The sequence below is a fragment of the Danio rerio genome, chromosome 20 (genome assembly GCF_052040795.2).
Source record: "Danio rerio strain M-AB ecotype USA chromosome 20, GRCz13ab, whole genome shotgun sequence".
NCBI lineage: Eukaryota > Metazoa > Chordata > Actinopteri > Cypriniformes > Danionidae > Danio > Danio rerio.
The window spans coordinates 33,357,499-33,377,937 of NC_141040.1; the positions used below are offsets into that span (position 1 = coordinate 33,357,499).

Consider the following 20,439-nt stretch of genomic DNA (forward strand, 5'->3'; position numbering starts at 1 on the left):
GTTTCTCCCACCCTGCATCTGTTTATCGGGCTGCTATTTAAAGCCCCTCGACTGTCTGGTTCAGCTGCCCTGGGAAAGTGGACATTCTGTCACCTACTGATAACTACGGTCTTAACTGAGTTTATACTTTATAAATCCTTTAATAACAAACATCTTCCTCTGTGTAGACAAATAAACCCTGAGTTGTGATGACATATGACATTGCGGGTCTTAAAGGGATAGCTCACCCAAAAATTATCATTTACTTTTCCTTTGATTTTTTCAAACCCTTAATATAGGGCTATTCAATTGGCGGCCCGCGGGCCAAATCCGGCCCCCAAGGCACTTTGTTCCGGCCCTCCAAACAGTGTGACAGACATCAAAAATAAATTTAGTTCAGTCGACAAACGGCCGCTATAGTTTTGAATTTACGTGCGTCTGTTCAATAACAGCACGAGCTGCAGTTAAAGGCTGCACAGAGCGTAAGTCATCATAAGCGAGTGGTGCGGGCAGCTGAAAACATGTTTGTAGAAAAGGCTATTTGTACAATGCACTGATATCGTTAATAGGGATGCAACGATTAGCCAATTTCACTATTAACTGCGATTAAATTCATCAGTTATTAATCATAAAGTCTTCTCTAAGCTGCATTTCTGTAGCACGGAACGAAACGAAACCGCTGCAAGTTTGAAATACACCGAGGTTAATACGCACGCACACAGGATTATCTACAGTAGCGGCCATTCCCATATTACGTCTTTTCGCATGCAGTAGAAAACATCTCACGGTGAGAGTTGTGTGTGCCTTTCAGTGCAATGTAAACAAAAGATTTGTTAGACAAATTATTATTAAAATTATTGTGTATGCATGAATGCAGATGGCAACAACAGTTAATCTAAATAGCTACCTACCTAATATAAAGCTTGAATTTACATTAAACGTGATAACAGTGAAACCATTATTATTATTCTTTAGACTATATAATTGTACAACAAATTCTTGCATCCCTAATTGTTTTGCAGTTCAAAACATGACATATGAATGTGTCTGAATGTAGAAGCCAACTTCAGCAATGCACTGCTTTTGTTGTGCTCTAAAAAAAGTCTGTTGTACAATGTCACTGATATTATGTAGTTTTAAAATACAATATATTAACATTTTAATGCAGAAAAAGCCAACGTGGGTGTCTTAAGGAGCAAAGATATACAGCATATTTGCTTTTATATGCAGTTGTGTTATCACTCATATTGCAAGTCATATCTCTCCGGCCCTTTGCCTAGGATGCTTTTCATGCACCGGCCCCCATGACATTGAATAGCCCTGCCTTAAGAGTTTCTTTCTTCTGTTGAACAATAATGAAGATATTTTGAAGAAAGATGGAAACAGGTTATCTTTAACTTCGGTAGCATTTGTTTTTCCAGCCATGGATGTTAATGTTTACAAGTTTTCAGCTTCCTTCAAAATATCTTCTTTTGTGTTTAACAGAAGAAAGGTATATATATATATGTGTGTGTGTGTGTGTGTGTGTAGTTATTAAAGTTTTTATGAGGACACAAAATGGTATAATAACATGGATATGACCTAGTTGTACTCTATTAAGATGATTTTTGGGGATATGCCTTGTGTTTTTGTAATTCAAAATGTTTAAAAATCATACTTAACAGGGTTTTTTAAACATTCAAAATATGCTGCAGGTTTCCTGTGAGGTTTGCATTAAGGGGGAGGGTAAGGTCATTTAATTAGCATTTTATTATATTATAAAACACATTTTATTATATTATTAAATTATGGCTATGGTCCTCGTAAAACATTAAAAAAAAGTGTGTGTGTGTGTGTGTGTGTGTGTGTGTGTGTGTGTGTGTGTGTGTGTGTGTGTGTGTGTGTGTGTGTGTGTGTGTGTGTGTGTGTGAGAGAGAGATATCTTGAGTGGTCACACTTAGCACCCTCTGGAATGACGTCCCACGTATAAAATCTGCACACATGAGAGTCCATAATATGCCCTTGATTATGACCCGCAAAGCATATATGATCCATAACCTTTATGTACGTGTTTCCCATAAAATGTGTTTCCATTTATAGCTTTTAAGGTATATGTGAGAGAGCAGGGTGATGGTAAAGCATGATAGTATAGTAAAGGCTGACACTTTTATCTCCTTCGTCACACAGCCAATTACACCAGACGGCTAAGAGCCACTGAAGGTTATCCATTTCACACAAACACTGCAGGTGAATCTATATGGATTCATTGTTTCATATGCATGAAGAAATATGTATGTATATATATATATACGCCTATCCGCATTTTGTTTCAGAGCATAAGCAAGGTTGGGTTTAGTAGATCCAGTGCACATAACCATAGAGATGCCCACACATCTACTGCTTTGCCTCCCGATGCATGGAAAGTATGGCGCACAACACTAGGATCAATTGCTGTTGCCATGGTTTTCAACTACATGAATCTCTTCCCATTGATTTGATGTATTGCTAGAGGACAACATAACGAAGACAAATAACTTCCAACCAATATAAGCCTCCCTGTCTTACTATTTTATGTTACTTTCTTTTTGCATTGTAAAAGTATTCCATCGAACACAAAACATACAGTACTAACAAGGTGTATGTGTATATGTAACTACTGTAGTTGCCATTAACTGCTTTCTGTGATCAGCACTGCTGTTTGTGGATAGATTGAAGTAGGGCTGGCCAATATGACAAAAATATAAAATCATGAAATTAATCATCACATATCCTGTCAATGATATTTATCTTGATATAATACTATTTCTGTAAAGTCAATCAATTATTAAATTAATATACTGTATATTGACCACATATAAAAGACTATGTTTTTTACATTTTAAAGTAAAGATTATTTAGAAATGTACTCATTTAATTGTGATCATATTTCTCACTTTATTTAGAAAATCAGTACTTCAATATTAAATAGAAATTCATAAATTATAAAAACACTATTTGAAAACATTTATTTTTTGCAAAAAAAAAAATGCAAAAATGTAAACATTGTACTTTCAAGATTGTAAATTTTCCAATCCTGTATTTCTGTCTCCATCCCCATAATGGTATTTTATATTGCGCTTATTTAAATGATGAAAAAGTATTACCGTTAATAAAATATGTTCTGACACCAATGAAAATATCAACTTTTTATTTTGTCTGTGATTAGTTTCTGAGAACACATGAAGCTTTACCTTGGCCTCTGATGTGGGCTCTAGATAACACAGGCGGTTGCCGAGTCCCTCTGCTGAAAGACAGAATTTGCGATTCTCCTTCTGAATGGCGGCGACACACTGCAGCACCACCTCATCTTCCTGTAGAAACAGAAACAGTGAATTTAACTTACATAGGAAAGCAAAGACACTCTAAATACTTTCACTTAAGGTTATATCAATATGTTAACAAACTGAAACCTACATTAAAAAACAGAGATTTGAAAATACGGTCTGTTTTCAAACAGGTTTCCTGACCACTCACCCTGTCTGCTATTAGTCAGCCAAACAAAAAGCCACGCCCAAGCTCACACCATTGTATGATCTACTGTAAAATTGCAGCAAAATCTAAATTTAAGAATGAACTCATTTGACCAGGGGCATCGCTAGACCCAATTTACCCAAAAAAGTACTTGCTGCTAATGGGCCGCTCAGGCATTGTGAAGCCGAGATAACAGACTTTTATGTGACGGCACACAGTGAGTTTTGCAAGTCGACAAAACTAAAGTAAAAAAAAATATATGATGGTGATCTTACTAAGCATGCCTCCTGATAGATTTTTGTATGAAGTTAAAAAGAGGGATGGCGAGTCAGGGAGGTAAGACTTAATAAATCTAATTCTCTGACATATGTCAAGTCTAAGACAACAGATAATTCTATTAAACATCTTTTTTTGTATTCTATAGAATGGTCTAAACAATTTCCTTCAAATTAAATTACTTTTCATGCAAAAGATTGATGATTTTATATGATTTTAGCATCACCCCAGTTGTGTCTACATTGTTTTCCAGTTACATTTAGGATTAATTTATCTTATTTATTTAGAGTAATAATTGTCTAATAACAATAATACTTTTATACACACACACACACACACACACACACACATATATATATATATATATATATATATATATATATATATATATATATATATATATATATATATATATATATATATATATTTATTTATTTATTTTATTTTTTTTGAGGGGGCGTGACACTATTTTAAAACAAAAACATGCTTAACCTCTGCTGATGCTGGAGAACAAATTAATTATGAATAAATGGGTCCGGACAGAACCCCCTCTTGTCAAGGACTGGATAATCCTGATTAAAGAAACCATAAATATGGAAAAGATTAGACGTATATTAAAAGGAAAATCCAAGTAATTTCAGAAGCTGTGGGAAATTCCTTTGACCTTTGTCTTGGCATTAATTATAAGTATATTTATCCTTAACTGTGCAGACTGCGATGTTGCAATATTGTTTTGAATTAGGCCACACTGCTCTTTTTTTCTGTTTTTGTTTCCCTCAAAAATACTGTATACTGTTTATGTTCTACTCATTGCTGTGTATACAACTCGTTCTGAAAAGAATTATTTAAAAAAAAAAGATAAATACAGAACAAAAACATGCCCAAATGAAGGTCAAAAGTGGCTTGTTCTATAAACAATCAGAAAAAAAATCTATTATTCCAGCCAAAAAAAAAAAAAAAAAAAAAATATATATATATATATATATATATATATATATATATATATATATATATATATATATATATATATATATATATATATATTATTTAACACAATGGGAATATTTAAAAAAGAAAAAAATTATGTCTATATATATTGAAAAAATTATGTTGGTACCCTTCAGTTTTGTACAGGACAGTTCCATTAGCTTGCTCTTTTTTACTGGTTTTGTTGAGCCACATTTCGAAAGCAATATCTGATTTTCAATTATTTATTATCAATCATGTTTTTTTATTAAATGTTACTTTTTAGTTTAATTAATTAGCTTTTAAAAAAATAAATTGCTAAAAGTTAAAATAAGAGTAGTCACAATAAATCACGCAGTTAATGAGAGAATGTATTAATTATTTTGAATGCCTCGAAGAAAAGGAGAAGGGGATTATAGTCTCAATGGATGGTAATTTTACTTAAGACAAATAGTACAAACGTAGCAAACACATTGCTTTAAACTTTCAAAAATCTGTATATATGGCATTTATAGCTCTGGGGTCATGAAGATCTCAAATAACAATAATCAACATTTTTTTATGGTAAATGACAAAGGTTAAACAGTGCAGTTGATGATTGCAGAATTCCTCAATAAAAAAGAGAGATCAAGCCTCAAGAAAAAAGATCAAGAAAATATATATAAAAAATTTAAAAGGGGGCTAATCACTTCAACTACTTATTCAACTAATAACAGTACTTAAGAAAAAAGAAGAAAAAAAGAAAAAAGAAAAAAAAAAAATATATATATATATATATATATATATATATATATATATATATATATATATATATATATATATATATATATATATATATATATATATATATATATATATATATTTCTTAAGTACTGGTATGACCAAGTCAATGGAAAGAATTGTATTGATAATGGATGTAATTGTATTGATGGAACAACAGTTAAATCATCCCAAAACTGTCACAGGAGGAAAGGAAGAAGAGTGGAGACACTTATGTCATTAGAACCCACAATGAATCTCTGTACATCCTCATTCTGTCTTGGGAGCTAAATATTGATTTCTGTCTTATTTGCGTCCCAGTGCCGCTCCTTTCCTCTTGTGCCAGCTCACGTATGGCATTAATCCTGGCTGACGGTTGCCATGGTTCAGACGAACACCATCAGCGCAGTACCATTCCTTTAACAGTCACATTTCTGGACATTCCTATTTCATATTTCATTCATCAGGATCTATCAACAATAATGAGAGGAGAGCAAGCATCCCTGAATAGACTCATAATATCCTTGGTGCATTTGGGTTTGAGTTATGCTAATTAAAGTGGCCTGTCTAACTCCGCTGTCTTAGCTATGCTAAAACTGAAGAATGATAAGAGCAACTGACAGTAAACCACTAGAGCATCTAGTAGCACATTAAAGACCACACCAACATCTGATGTAAACAAACAAGCCTGCTTGGAAGTCTATTTTCACACAGCATTACTGTTAATTGCATTTTTTGTAAAATATTCTATTTGTCAAAGAATAGAAAAAATCAACCCAAATATCAAGCAGTCCAGAAAACGGCAACAGCATATCAGTAGACGCTTATAGAGTAGCTGGGGGTGCATTTTATTTTGTGATTTGGCTTTAACGGAGAGCAGGTCACAGAGCAGATGTGCTCACATTGATATTCTGTGCAAATACATTTGGACTGAGCGTGCTGTACAAGCAGAGCTGTACTGGATATAAACTCAAGCTTACAGAATTGACAAACTAATTGCCAGCCATTTCCAGATCATTCCGGCTCAATTAGGCTATTAGGATCTGGAAAATATTGTCAATGCTTGTCTTTCCATTGACAAATTAAAGAATCAGTGTTGTATTTGACTTTAAACAATGATCCAGATCAGTTGAGTCTGCTGAGCAACGAAAGCTATTCAGAGTTTTTCACAGTAGACTGCAAGCACATTTACATATTGCTGTGCTTCTGATCAAATCTACAATGAATAAAATTGGTGTGGCATTTCCTTTAGAAGCTATTTTCACCTGGAAATTGATAGTCGGGTTTGTGCATAAAGAAAAAGCGAGCGACATATTGAATTGAATATGACATGCCGAAGTGGAAAGACTGAAACACTGTTTTCTTTCTAGACTCAGTACAATGATCTTTGTTTTATTTACAGCTTTGAAATATCATTTTTACATTGTAAGGGTGAGATTTTTCTCAGCAAGGTCCATTATTGTTTTGGATTCCGCTGACTTTCACTGTATGAATCAAAAAAACACTTTATTCAAGAGATGTTTTGTGTTTACGAAGGAAATAAAGTCATAGAAAAGAAAAGGATAGGTCTTGGAGGGCCAGTGTCCTGCATATTTTTTCCAACCCCTAATTAAATACACCTGAACTAGCTCATCAAGCTGTTTAGGTATGCTAGAAACTTCCAGGCTGTTGTGTTGAGGGAAGTTGGAGCTAAACTATGCAGGACACTGGCCCTCCAGGACTAAGGTTGGACACCCCTGTCATAGAACAACATGAAGCTGAGGATATTGTTTTTGGAATTATCTATGGTACAATATTTTAAAGCCCAGTTTCACAGCTACATGCACTTATTATCGAAAATACAATAACTGTATAACAACTGGGTACTAACCCAGTGTTTCATTAACCTTAATGTTACCTTATATAACAGTAATTTCTTAGATGCAAGTGTGCATACTATAAAAAAAGCACAGCCACTATTTATCAGTCAGCATAATATCATGTGTAATGCTGTATTTTTTAGTACATCGATAGTACTGTAATATCCCATATACAATAAGTGATTTCAATCATATTTATCAGTGGCATGATACATTTTGTACACTACATGAATTACTACATCACTTCTGAAAGTCAAATTTCCTGTTTTATTTTTGGCAATAAAAGCTTATTCTGACTAATAATTCTACTAGTGTTTAATATATCCTTATATTATTTTATTGGGTTGTTTCTTTATCAATTCAAGCTTCTATATGCTCCATTATCCATATTGTAATACAGAATCCCAATAAAAGTGAATTATAAGTCTGACTCTTAACAATAGACACTTTAAATTATGTTTATTTGGGTATATATCTAACCCATTAACTGTATATATATTCATTCATTTTCTTGTCGGCTTATTCCCTTTATTAATCTGGGGTCACAGCGGAATGAACCGCCAACTAATCCAGCACATTTTTGTGCAGCCGCAACCCATCTCTGGGAAACATCCACAAACACTCATTCACACACACTCATACACCTTGGACAATTTAGCCTACCCAATTAAAAATGCTTGCGCAAGGTTACGCATAATGCGTAAATATTATCGAGCAATTATCGAACTGTCATTATCGTTTTATCGAAGAATTTTGTATTGTGAAAATTATCGATATCGAATTATCACCCAGCCCTATATATATATATATATATATATATATATATAGCAATAGTTTTTGCTGTTTTCAATGAAATTATTTTACACATTAGTATAAAGTCTTTTCTGATCAATTCAGTTAAATAAAGCTTATAATAGAAAAGATTCCAGAAAAGCTTTTTTTGGTGCATAAATGCACATACAGAGAAATATTGATTATTTAAACATGCTTTCAAATATTAAACATAGATATATATATATATAAGCTTTGATTTCAAAGTTTAAATTAGGCAAAAAGATGATGTTTTTGGACTGGATCTGGATCTCCAAAATAGCAAGATTATTGTAATTCAGCTTTAACACAAACTATACAATCATTTGACAGGTTTATCCCTGATCTTGAGTGTCTCTACTGAATTATTCTGTTTCTGACACTATTTGAATGCTTATATATTTTTTTCTAGATAAAAAAATTAACTAACAGACAATATTTAATATTTTACTTTGATTTTTGGCAATTAAAACTCATTTTGACTTTAATTATTTCACAGCATTTTTACACTTGGTGAAGGATATTTTTATAACTAATTTACAGAAGCAGACACGTCCATGATATACACTTACATAACCACACCACACATTGCTAGACACATAAACAATACAGACAGACAGATCCACAAAAGCCTTGCACATAGTTGCATATGCTTGTGTTTAAGGCATAAAAACATCCCCATATCTATTTACAATCCAGCGTTATCGTCCTAATGCAGGGGAGTGCTCTTTATCTAAAAGAGGAGATCTTCCCTTTCTTAGGTCTACCTCGATCCCCTGCCAAGGAATCTGGTGAATCTGCAGCAAAGTGATCCAGGGGAGAGTCGCTCAGCCATCTGCAAAACAGCTAGCCAGAGTCCAGAGTCACAGTCTATCTATAGGGGTGTTGCGTATGTCAGGACGGGGGGAGGGGTACGTCTAATCAAAACCACAAGGCCAAGAACCAGAATTCTCCAAAACCTCTCAATTATCCATCCATCTTTCACATGCCTGACGTCATCGTAGACCTTCCGACAATGCAACGAGCACCTTAAAGACAGAGCGACTCTGTTCGAGCCATAGAGTTTAAACACAGGTGCTCCTCCGCCCTCCTCCAGCATGTCCAGTTCGTGTCTTTAAGGACATGAACAGGTGTGTGTGTGTGTCTGAAGACTTCAGCGTCTGTAACCCGAGAGCTCCTGATGTGCTTGGGTGCCAAATAAATGCAGCTCTGCCTCTGACATGAACTTGAGAAAAGGTGAATACACAACATTGCCCCGCCCACTAGGCTATTTTGAAATGTGCGCACATGCTCAGTCTGCACCAATCTAGAATACTGTAGAATCATTCAGTCAACTGCGAGATGATGTGTTTATGTGTCTCCAAACACATTATCAATCATATTATGTGTGAAGGGAATCATGGGGGATTTTTTTGTTCTTTGAATCATTTCACAGCCCCAAATGTTTTATTTATTTGTAAAATAAAACAAATTGAGTGATATTTTTACACATTCTTCATATATATATATATATATATATATATATATATATATATTTATTTTTATTTTATTTATTTTTTTCATTTCAAGCTTATCATTTGATGCTTCTAATGTATTTTTTTATAAATAAATAAATGAATAAATAAAACAAAAAGAAGTTTTTTTAATATTCAGAATATATTTTCATTAATTTTCTTTCAGCTTAGCCCCTTTAATTATCAGGGCTTGCCACAGCAGAATGAATCGCCAATAATATATATTTTGCTAATGACATTAAATTAATATTAAATTAAAATTTTAAAAACAATTAATAAATTAATATTAAAAAGAATCTTCTAAACCAGAGATGCCCAAAGGAGGGCCCGCGGGCCAAAGTTAGCCCATTGTAACCTTTCATTTGGCCCACCATCACATCTGAGAGAAGATGTGAGTATGAGGGGAGGGTTTGGATCAATGTCTTTAACACAGAGATCGTCATTTCTAATTTGACGTTACCTTTTTTGTTTGTTTTACTGCTGCATTGTAAAAAAAAAGCAAACTGAAATGAAATGTTTCAATTAAATGTTGTAAATAAATGAGATTTTTTTAAATGTATAAACTGTCACTGGATGGATGGAGGACTATGCAAAAGACATCGGCTAGCAAATCAAGTGATTTGCAAAAACGTGTAATTCTGTTATAATGAGATTGTTTTGTTTTTATTGTAATAAGTTCATTATTAAATGTCAAAAAGCAGTATTAGTTATTTTAAAGCAATGTACATTATTAAACAAATTAGGACATTACCCATGGCAACTGTATTTAATTTCGGCCCACTAGCTTCAATCAAGTTTGGTTTTTGGCCTTTTAATAAAAAAAAGTTTGGGCACCCCTGAACATTTTTAAACCTAGCATAACAAAGTTTCACTGAAAATTCACCCATATTTTTGTGCAATATGAAAAACCAATAAAAAAGATTAAAATATTAAATATTATTAAATATTAAATATAAATAAAAAATATTATTTTGGTTTGAATTATTCTTGTTTAAAATGTTTCAAAGTTTCAAAACTTTCTGTGTATGCAGTCTCTGGCCCAAAGCCAGCCTGGTAAAAGGGGTGGTTCTTTTATTTGCCTCATTTTCTATTTAACTATAAGATTTAAATACTGAAATTAGGTGACATTTTAAACACTTTTTAACTGAGTTAGCTAGATTGTCATAATGTCATCATAACCACACTTTTTGATGTACCAAAATATTTCCTAAATATTTAGAATAAAGAAATATGACACATATTTGTTTTTAAATCCAAATGTATTACATCATATATTATTAGAAAACAGTTTTAAATAAAAACTGTAGCCTATTGTCATTTATTACACAAATAACAAACTAAAGTGCGTTTCCCAAACAACAACATAACTAGTGGCTGAACTATCATAGTACAATGCATGGTTTGGGAAATAAACAATGTACTGACCTGTGTTTCCCCAAAACCGTAGTTTCTCTGTCGCTGATCCATCATTTGAACCTTGTTAGTTATAACGTAAAACCTCCATAATGATGCTCTAAACAGGCTGGAGTAACAGCTTCTTTATAAAATGACTATTATTTTTGTATAAAATTATATTGTTTTACACACACGCACTTAGAAATATTAGTTTTAGTAAAAACAACACTCATTTTCTATATTAACTGTAATATATGTAAATGGCACATATAGGGCCAATATTTCCTTTACAGATATTATTGAGAATACTCCATATTAAAACATAAAACTACTTGGCTAACACTCTAATCTCATATATAAATCATATTAACTGTTTATAATTGGCAGTAATTTATAGTAGGTTATTTATACGGAAAGTAATAATAATAAAAAAATAATAATATTTATTATTATTATTATTATTATTATTAATATCATCATCATCATCATCGTTATTATTATTTTATTATTATTAAGTAGGATATTGTTTGTTTATTGTAAATTTTTATTTTTTGAAAAGTCTACTTTTACAACTGTGACACATTCAAACCACTGCAGAAATGTTCTAACCACTAGACCCATGTCATAGTAGGCTACAGACACATGTCATAATAAATAACCTTAAATAAAAAGCATTAACATATGCTATATATGTTTGTTTAAACAAGATTAAGAGACGTAACGTGAATTTCATTTAGTTACAAGCGTACAAGTTTGCGACACAGTGTGCGAATGTACGTTGAAACGACAGATTTGGGAAACACTAAATCAACATACTATGATTGTAACGACAGAACTTGCGAACTTAGTTGGCTACGGTTTTCAGAAACACATCTCTGGCCAGCAAATTCAACTTTCTTCAGTTGAATTTGGCCAAAATTTGGCCATTTGAATGATAAACAATTCCAACGAAAAATAAATAAATAAATAAATAAATAAATAAATAAATAAATAAATAAATAAATAAAAATAATAATAATAATAATAATAATAATAACAATAATAATAATAATTTAGAGCTTCATATTTTTTCTAGCCTCTCTTGTAAAAGTGCCTCACAATTTTTTATTGGTCATGTTTTCTTTAAAGAATAAGGTTCAAGATTTAAAATAAAAGTTACTTGTCATATGTTTTCTCTATTCAAAAACAATACAGTAGCAAAATATGACTTGGCTTATGTCATTATTGCATTGGTCAAAACTGAATAACTGAAGTCACGCTAGGATTCTGCTTGGTCTTAAGGCCTTTTTGAAGGGTAACTATTTTTGATTGGTTACTTTTTACTATTTATGATGGCATAGCAGTCAAAATAGGACAAATGAGCTCATGTATGGGTCAAATTCTGAACCTTTGTCAGTGAGGGATGGGTCTTCTGAACCTCCCGAACCCCCTTTGGCTACAAGCCCGAGTCTATCAAATTGTGAATATGACGAGAGACCTCCTAACTCCAAAAACTTGTCACAAAATAATAATTTAGAGTAAATTTTATGATGCTCTCACTGAAAATGAGTTTGAATACATGTTATTTCCCTCTTCTCAGCTGAATTCTTAATGCCTTAACTAACTCAAACTCTTTGGCAGTTTCGGCACTTCAGCAAGCAGGTGGCTCACACTGCTGTATGTGACAGCTTAATGAGACGCTTCAATGAGCTCACGTCTTTATCACCTCCATATCTGCATCCGCCTCAATAATGCTCTATCAATGAAATATGTCCTCCTTGACCCGGGAGAAAGAAAAAGTTACTCAGGGATGGCTCTCTCAGAAGGTAGAAAAAAGGTCAGATCAGCAGTATGTAGCCGATATGTAGAAGATATGTCTTTAAAGAACAAATGAGAAACTAACCACTAGATCTATTTAAGTAGGAACAAAGTGCTGGATATTTGACATATTTGAGATATTTTTAAAAAAATGTACATTTTAACTATTTTGGCACTTATTTTAAAGTTTGGGCTATGAAAAGCAAACACACTTTTGCGGCCAAATTAATTAAATATATAAATCTAATTATGTGGGCATTTATGTATAGATATTGCGGTTTTGTTAAAGAGTGTGTGTTTGTCCTGAGAAGTTTCTGTGTGTGTGGTAGGGCTGAACGATTCTGGCTAAAATAAGAATCACAATTCTTTTTTTTCAAAATTAAGATCACGATTTTCTCTCAATTCTGTAAATGTAACATAAAGGTCAATATGAGTAGGCTACTATTGTAAATTCTTAAACATATGATAAAACAACAATAATAATATTAGGCCTTTGTGTAGGTCTACTGTTGTACAAAATCGTGTATAGACTTGGAATGGTGGACTTGAACAGACTTTAAATTTGTCCTGGTTTTTAATTCACACACAGTAAAGTAAATTAATTAGCATCATAATACAACTATTCCTAATTCTGAAGTTGAATTATTATGTTTGAGACGTTAGCTTGCAATCTGACACTGACGATATTATAAGACCATTTTATTTACTGGTAAAATGAAACATTGTAATTATCAGATTATATTTAACATAATGTAGTCTAGAGTAGCTATACCAAAGTCTATTAAGACAAGTCGGAGGCCAACTTTGAAACATCTCTCGGGCAGTGTGCTCGGGCATTCTATCTGAATGGAGAAACATCAAATTCTCCAAAACTACTGTAATTGCCAAGCTTATAATTGAATTTCATTTTAGAATTTACCAATAGTACAAAACCACAACTATCTCATAAGATTTGTTTAAAATGTTCAAACCACACAAAATCTGCAGAAACTCACGTCTGGTCCAAGCCCCTCCCCTGAAGTATTGTCTGTTTATAGCGATCGATGATTAGGTCTTATACGAAAAGGCTGCTTTATTCGCCATATAGTGATCTACGATTGGCTCCCCTACTAGACGTCGGGCTGTATTAGCCATATTGTCTGTTACACTTTTCTACATTCAAGACAATACGTGTGACATGTCTTCTGTATAGTCTTTGGCTATACTGATCCAGTAAACATTTACTTTCAGGGACAACACTTTGTGTTCGCTATCAAAGAAAAAAGATATCAAATGCTTGTCGTAATTATAACTCTAAAATTTCACTGCCGAGTGCACTCATGTCATGATGCTGTCACTTTGAGAAGAAAGGAAAGTACATGCAAATGTTCGGCTCCCAAACAATCACTCTGTGCAACAAGCTGAACGTTATTTACAACTTTATTATCTGTTATTCATAGCCTATGCAGGTTCTGTTCACTAAAGTAGACACCATTGGCGAGCACGTGTGCATCCTCTTGGTAGTAAACAAACTGTGTGATTTGGCAGCAGCAAATACAGAAATTACATTTTTGGATGAATAATATCTTAGAAATACAATATGTTACACTTATAACACCATGCTGAGCAACATATATAAAACGACTTGTGGGATCGCCTTTATGCTTCTCTCCTGACCTTGAAAATATAATTAGCTGATTTAAGATCATGTGTAGGGTCCAACTGAGATTTTTTTGATAAATCGAGCAGCCCTAGTGTGTTGTAGGCTTTTTTTTTTATCTGACACTGCTCAAAAGAAATATTGAATCAAAATGTATGTTTCTAATAATCGCTGACTTGTGCAAGACTGTAATAATCCCCAAATATCTGCTTAGTATTAAATACATGGAATATAAATGATTCTTTATAAAACCATTATAAAAAATAATTAAAGTTAATATCCTCAGAATTAAAGCATTTTGAATGGCTATGGAAAAAAAATCAGTGAAAGCTGAAAATATACAAACAGTATAATAATATGACTTTTTATGACCTTTTTTTGTCCTCTAAGGATTTGTACCATCACTATGCACTGTAATCATATTTCTCACCATGGTCTGAGATTTTCATTCACAATTCATGAATGCTCCACAGACCCTCTGGCTATCTGCGACTGAAAAGCGCTGATATAGAAACACCATGGTTAGGATTTAATATAAAATCCACATATAACTATAGATGAATGTGTAATTAAATGTCTTTTCACACCTCAAGCTGATTTCATTGCAAAGAAAGGTTCAGAAGAGTTATAATCTCATTATCTATTTTGTGCAATTAATGCAGTTAATTATCTTTTAGGGTTTTTTTTTTTTACTTCTTATTGGATCCAAAACCAATCTAATGCCCAAATCAGTATCAGCTCATACTGTCATTATTTGCTGACTGATCCAAATCTGATATACTAATAATCTGCATGCTATTCTTTGTTACTGTTAAGTCAAATGACCCCCAAAAATCCCCACAATTTGAATGCTTTATATTCCAAGTCCAAGTGAGGTACAGATGAATATATAAGATGTTAAATTAAAGTTCAAGTACACTCATCTCTCTGCAGTAGCTGTCGGTCATTCAGCATTCAAACTGCGTGTCGCATTCGAACTCTTCAAGATCATTCAGTGTTCCCATTATTATACTTGATTTGTAGATGAGGGTCTATGGTCTCACATAAAAGGACTTCATCTTGGTGGAGCTTGCTGTTTCTAAATCACATTACTTGGTACAGGGTTTCTGCTAGATCCTAACTCAGGAGTAGAAAAGACTATCAATGTTTTACACAAGTACATTTAGTAATTTAAATTTAAAGGGGTCGTGAACTGAGAAATCTAAATCCTCTCGAACTCGACTTATTATGGGGTTGATGTACTATAAATACAACCAGTAAGATTCAGACCACAAAAAATTCTCATTAGTATAAAAACAGCCAATAATGAAGCTAATCTGGCAAAACTACAGGTTGTGAATGAGCCACTTTATTATGTAATAGTGCAGCTAAACTCCGCCCCCACAGAAGATCAATGCAAGCTTCTACAGTACATCACTGGGTGTTTACAATGCAAAAAATCCTTTGCTCACTTGATTTCTTTTAAATTATTCTTAAATCAAGAGGCATTTTGTAGACGAGCAGAAAATATTTTCTTGTTTTCAGTAATAATAAGTACAAATTAAGAAATTAAGTCAATTTTTTCCTTAAAATAAGCAACATAATCTGCCAATGGGGTAAACAAATCAATCTTGTTCTCGCTTTGAAATAAAATATTTGGATAGATATGATTTGGTATGTTTGAACTAGAAAAAGAAAAGCATTTTTTGCAATGTAGCTCTGCCCACCGTTTCACACTAATGTACACAAATAACAAGTCAAACACAGGACTATACAAAAACTAAATGAAAAATGTGGCTTTGAAAACATAAAACAAAATCCTTTGCAATATTGCCTTCCTCCTAAAAGACAAAGAACTTCTAATGAAGACCCAAACCACAACAGGAAAATTTTAGTCCTCCTTTTTTTACTTAATTTTACCACGGATTCATTTATAAACAAAGAAAAATTCAATGCAGAATATTCAGACAGATTGAAAGTAAGACAATGCTGGATCTAATAGAATTGTTCAAAATGAAATATCTCTTTCCTTTGTTCTTTCAATATTTTCTGCTGCAAAGTGTGACACACTCCATGACTGCATATTAATTTGCATCATTTTATGCACGAGATGTGTAAAAAATGCTTTATGCCACTTTGTATTGGATCGATTTATTTTATAAAGCTTTTGGTCAATTAGACATTATTATTCATAAAATATCTTGTCCAATCCTGCATTAAACATTATTAAAAAAATCAATTTAAAGAGCCCCTATTATGGGTTTTCACAATCACAACAGACAGGTTCATCGGACTAATCACGGCAGATTAGTCTCAAGCAAAGGAGGGGTTTGGGAACAAATGAAACCCTAAACAAATCATCTAGGAGTCATTAGGATAATTAGGTAAAAATAAATGCATATTTTAAGACCTTTTTTTTTTATCTTGCATGTATACCAGCCTGTTGTTGGAGACCCCCAAAACCAAAATATGACCTTTATTTAATGCATAATAGGGGCTCTTTAAAAATATTTACTTTTTATGCAATTTGTTCCTCATGAATGTATTTCAATACAAATAGCAACTGACAGCATATTAACAGGTTTAGTGCTGAAATTATTCCCCCAAAATGTATTTATATTTTTTAAAATGTTAATATTTCATTCAATTTTTGTGGGCTTGTGATTTTCCCAGAATAACTTTTGTTGCTGAATTATCAATCAAGCTAGTTTATAATATTTGTCCATTATTAAAATGTTTTTTTTTTGTTTGTTGTTTTTCTTTACAAGTATTGTGAGTGTTTTTAACATGAAATAGTGATTATCAGTTTCCTAAAAAGAGCTGATACTCTAAATATCTGGTATCAGGATAAGAACATTTCTAAAACAAATTGAATTGTGCATCCCTACTTTATTCTATAACAGTTCCAAAAAAAAATCAACAGGGCATTCAGAGAAAATGGATTAAAAATGCAAAATCCTTTCACCAGCACTGTCTAGCATTCTTGCGGAGACATTTCCCTCTTGACTCGTTGAGTGACACAGCAGAAGACATAGTGTGATGCTTTAAAGCAGTCTGAGAGCTGCTAAGAATGTGATTGGGTCAGAAGAGAGACAAGCTTCAGGGTGTCTGAGAGCGAGAGATTCAGAGAGCAAGTGCTGTGCCTTCCACTACAGCCAAATTACAAATTGCATTCCTCTGCAGTCTGGCCTCACTTAGCATGCACACTACTGGGAAAAATAGCCTCACGCAATTGAAAATGGCTTGCACGCATGCTTGAGCGACCTCCATCACTAATAAATGAATTCAGATAGACTCGTCCTGATAGACAGAGATATCTGTAGAGGTGAATAAAATGCTAAGGCATCACATGAGGCTTGGTCAGCAAACTCTGATTTGCACAAATAGCTGATAAATACTAAATTCTGAATGATTAATGTAAAAAACACAGCAGGCAGAGAAAATTAAAATCACAAACGCAAGTAGATATCCACAAATAAAAGTTGCATGACAAAGCTGTGGTGTAATATACACTAAAAAAGTATATACACATGCTGTTTGTTTAAAATACTTACTTAAAATGGACAGCCTATTTGTTTTATGTTCAATCCAATTCAATTTGTAAAAACTGTTAACTTAATTCCGGTGTGGAAACCAGCATTTTTATCATGTAAATGGGTACTTTTTAAAGCTGTGAATTTCTTTTTTATTTGCCAACGTAGTTTATTTTTGTGAAATTCCTAAATATAATTGTGGATTTTGTTCTATTTGATTTATTTTTTTATGTGCAATTTTATCTGAAAATAGTACACTACCTGACAAAAGTCTTGTCGCCTATCAAAGTTTTAGGAACAACAAATAATAACTACTTCTAGTTGATGATTTGTTAACAGAAGTGGCTTATTTAAAAGGCAAAGGCCTCTGGATCACGCTTATTTTACCAAAATAAAATGTGATCATGCCGTGATTTTTTAATATTTAATTAGGACAGTAAGTTCTGACTTTGCTTAGACAAAACTCTTGTCACTTAACAGAAATAATGTACACTTTAGATTACAAAGTCATGGAGCAGTGAAAAAGAATTAATATTGTGTATGACTGCCATGAGCTTGGACGACTGCATCCATACATCTCTGCAGTGACTCAAAAAACTTATTAATAAAGTCATCTGGAATGGCAAAGAAATGGCAAAGAAAGAGTTCTTGCAGGACTCCAAGAGTTCATCTAGATTCTTTGGATTTATCTTCAATGCCTCCATTTTACCCCAGACATGCTCAATAATGTTCATGTTTGGTGATTGGGCTGGCCAATCCTAGAGCACCTTGACCTTCTTTGCTTTCAGGCACTTTGATGTGGAGACTGAAGTATGAGAAGAAGTGCTATCCTGCTGAAGAATTTGCCCTTTCCTGTGGTTTGGAAAGTAATTAAACACAAATGTCTTGATACCTCAGGCTGTTTATGTTGTCATCCTCTCTGCAGATCTCTCGTACACCCCTATACTGAATGTAATCCCAAATCATAATTTTCCTTCACCAAACTTGACTGATTTCTATGAGAATCTAGGGATATTGCGGATTCCAATAGGTCAACTGCAGTTTTGTGAGGATTAGAATGACTGAAATAGAGATAATTGATTGGAAAAAATCTACCTTCTGCCACTTTTCCAAATGATCAAACAAGAAATCAAGACTTCTTTCAGGCAGTGTATAGATAGTTAAATTTAAGACAAAATTATTATAAAATTAGAAGTTTGATTTTGGGTTTACAAACATCCCTTTACAATCTCACTTGTTACAATCTCCTGTATATAACAGCGGATTTTGTTCTATTTGTTTGTAAACAATTTCTATTTTTTTCATATATTTTATTATGTTTTTATTTGGAAATATATTTTTAAAGTTAAACTTAAGACAAATTTATTAGACTTGGATCTAAAAAGTCATAAATGTTTAAAATGAGGACTAAAAATAGAGTTTATTTTTGGAGTAACTGTCCCTTAAGATCTTGCTTGTTACTTGATGTTGTGCTCTTGGGAAAGCTGTCAGCTCCAGGGGCCTCCAAGGCCACTTCTCTGCAATGAGGCCCCTGTGTCAGACAAGCAAAAGCTATGCCACATACGTGCTGACTGTACAGAGACCAGAATTCCTGTGTAATCCTGGTAGAGCTAATTGCCTGAAGTGCATTAATTCCAATCAACAAGCTCAATACACCACTCCTATGAAATCCTGTCAGACGAATGACACACTAAACGTGCTTTACAAATAGTACAGTAAATACCCAAACAAACTGTCCTTCAGCGCAGATGGCTTCTTGCCTTTGGGATAAACTGCTGCCAGAGGGCACAACAAGAGCAGTGGCATGTGTCTGGGTTTTATTAATCTCAAAGTAGCTCAATAGCTGCTTGCATCCAAAAATTTCCCTAAATTTAAAGGAATATGGTCCACCCAAAAAGTAAAAAAAAAAAAAATTTTAAGTATCATTTATGACTTTCATTTTTCAGACAGACACAGTAAAAGTAGCTTTAATTTTTACCCTGGCTCTTTCATGCTGTATGATAGAGTTAGGCTGCGGTCAAAAGCACAAAAAAAATACAAATCTGTTATACTGTAAAGCCAACCCATACACCATCAAAGTGTTAACGCATGTCTTATGAAAGGGATCGTAGCCTACCGCTTCAACTACCTGACCCGCATGGTATGTGTTTTACCCATAACCACATCATAAATAAATAAAGATAAGTTAATCACAAATTACTACCTGTCAATCAGCATGACAGAGTGTGTTTGTGTGTGTGGTGCGTTTTCAGCGGTATAGTGTGGAGGGGCTTTTTAGAAATGCAATATGAAGCGCCAGTAGTAACATGGATCGTTTTCGATTTAGTATGCCATTTTGGCATCATCTATCGATCAAACCCTAATTGAATACTGCTCTGATTGAGTCTGTCTCAAAAGAAAAAAGTCATACACAACAAGAATGGCTTGAAGGTGAGTAAATTATA

General features: G+C 33.2%; 1 protein-coding gene across 7 annotated transcripts in view; it reads right to left on the bottom strand.

The window, feature by feature from the left end:
- The window catches only part of ryr3 (ryanodine receptor 3), a 152,358-nt gene that overhangs the window by 127,105 nt on the left and 4,814 nt on the right, over positions 1 to 20,439 (bottom strand). For all 7 annotated transcript variants that reach the window (XR_015518485.1, XR_015518484.1, XR_015518483.1 and 4 more), the window contains exon 2: positions 3,189 to 3,308. Coding sequence is in view for 4 of the 7 variants with exons in the window: in XM_087298294.1 (XP_087154420.1) it covers positions 3,189 to 3,308 (120 nt within the window). In the remaining 3 variants the exon portion in view is untranslated. The remainder of the gene's footprint in view (positions 1 to 3,188; positions 3,309 to 20,439) is intronic.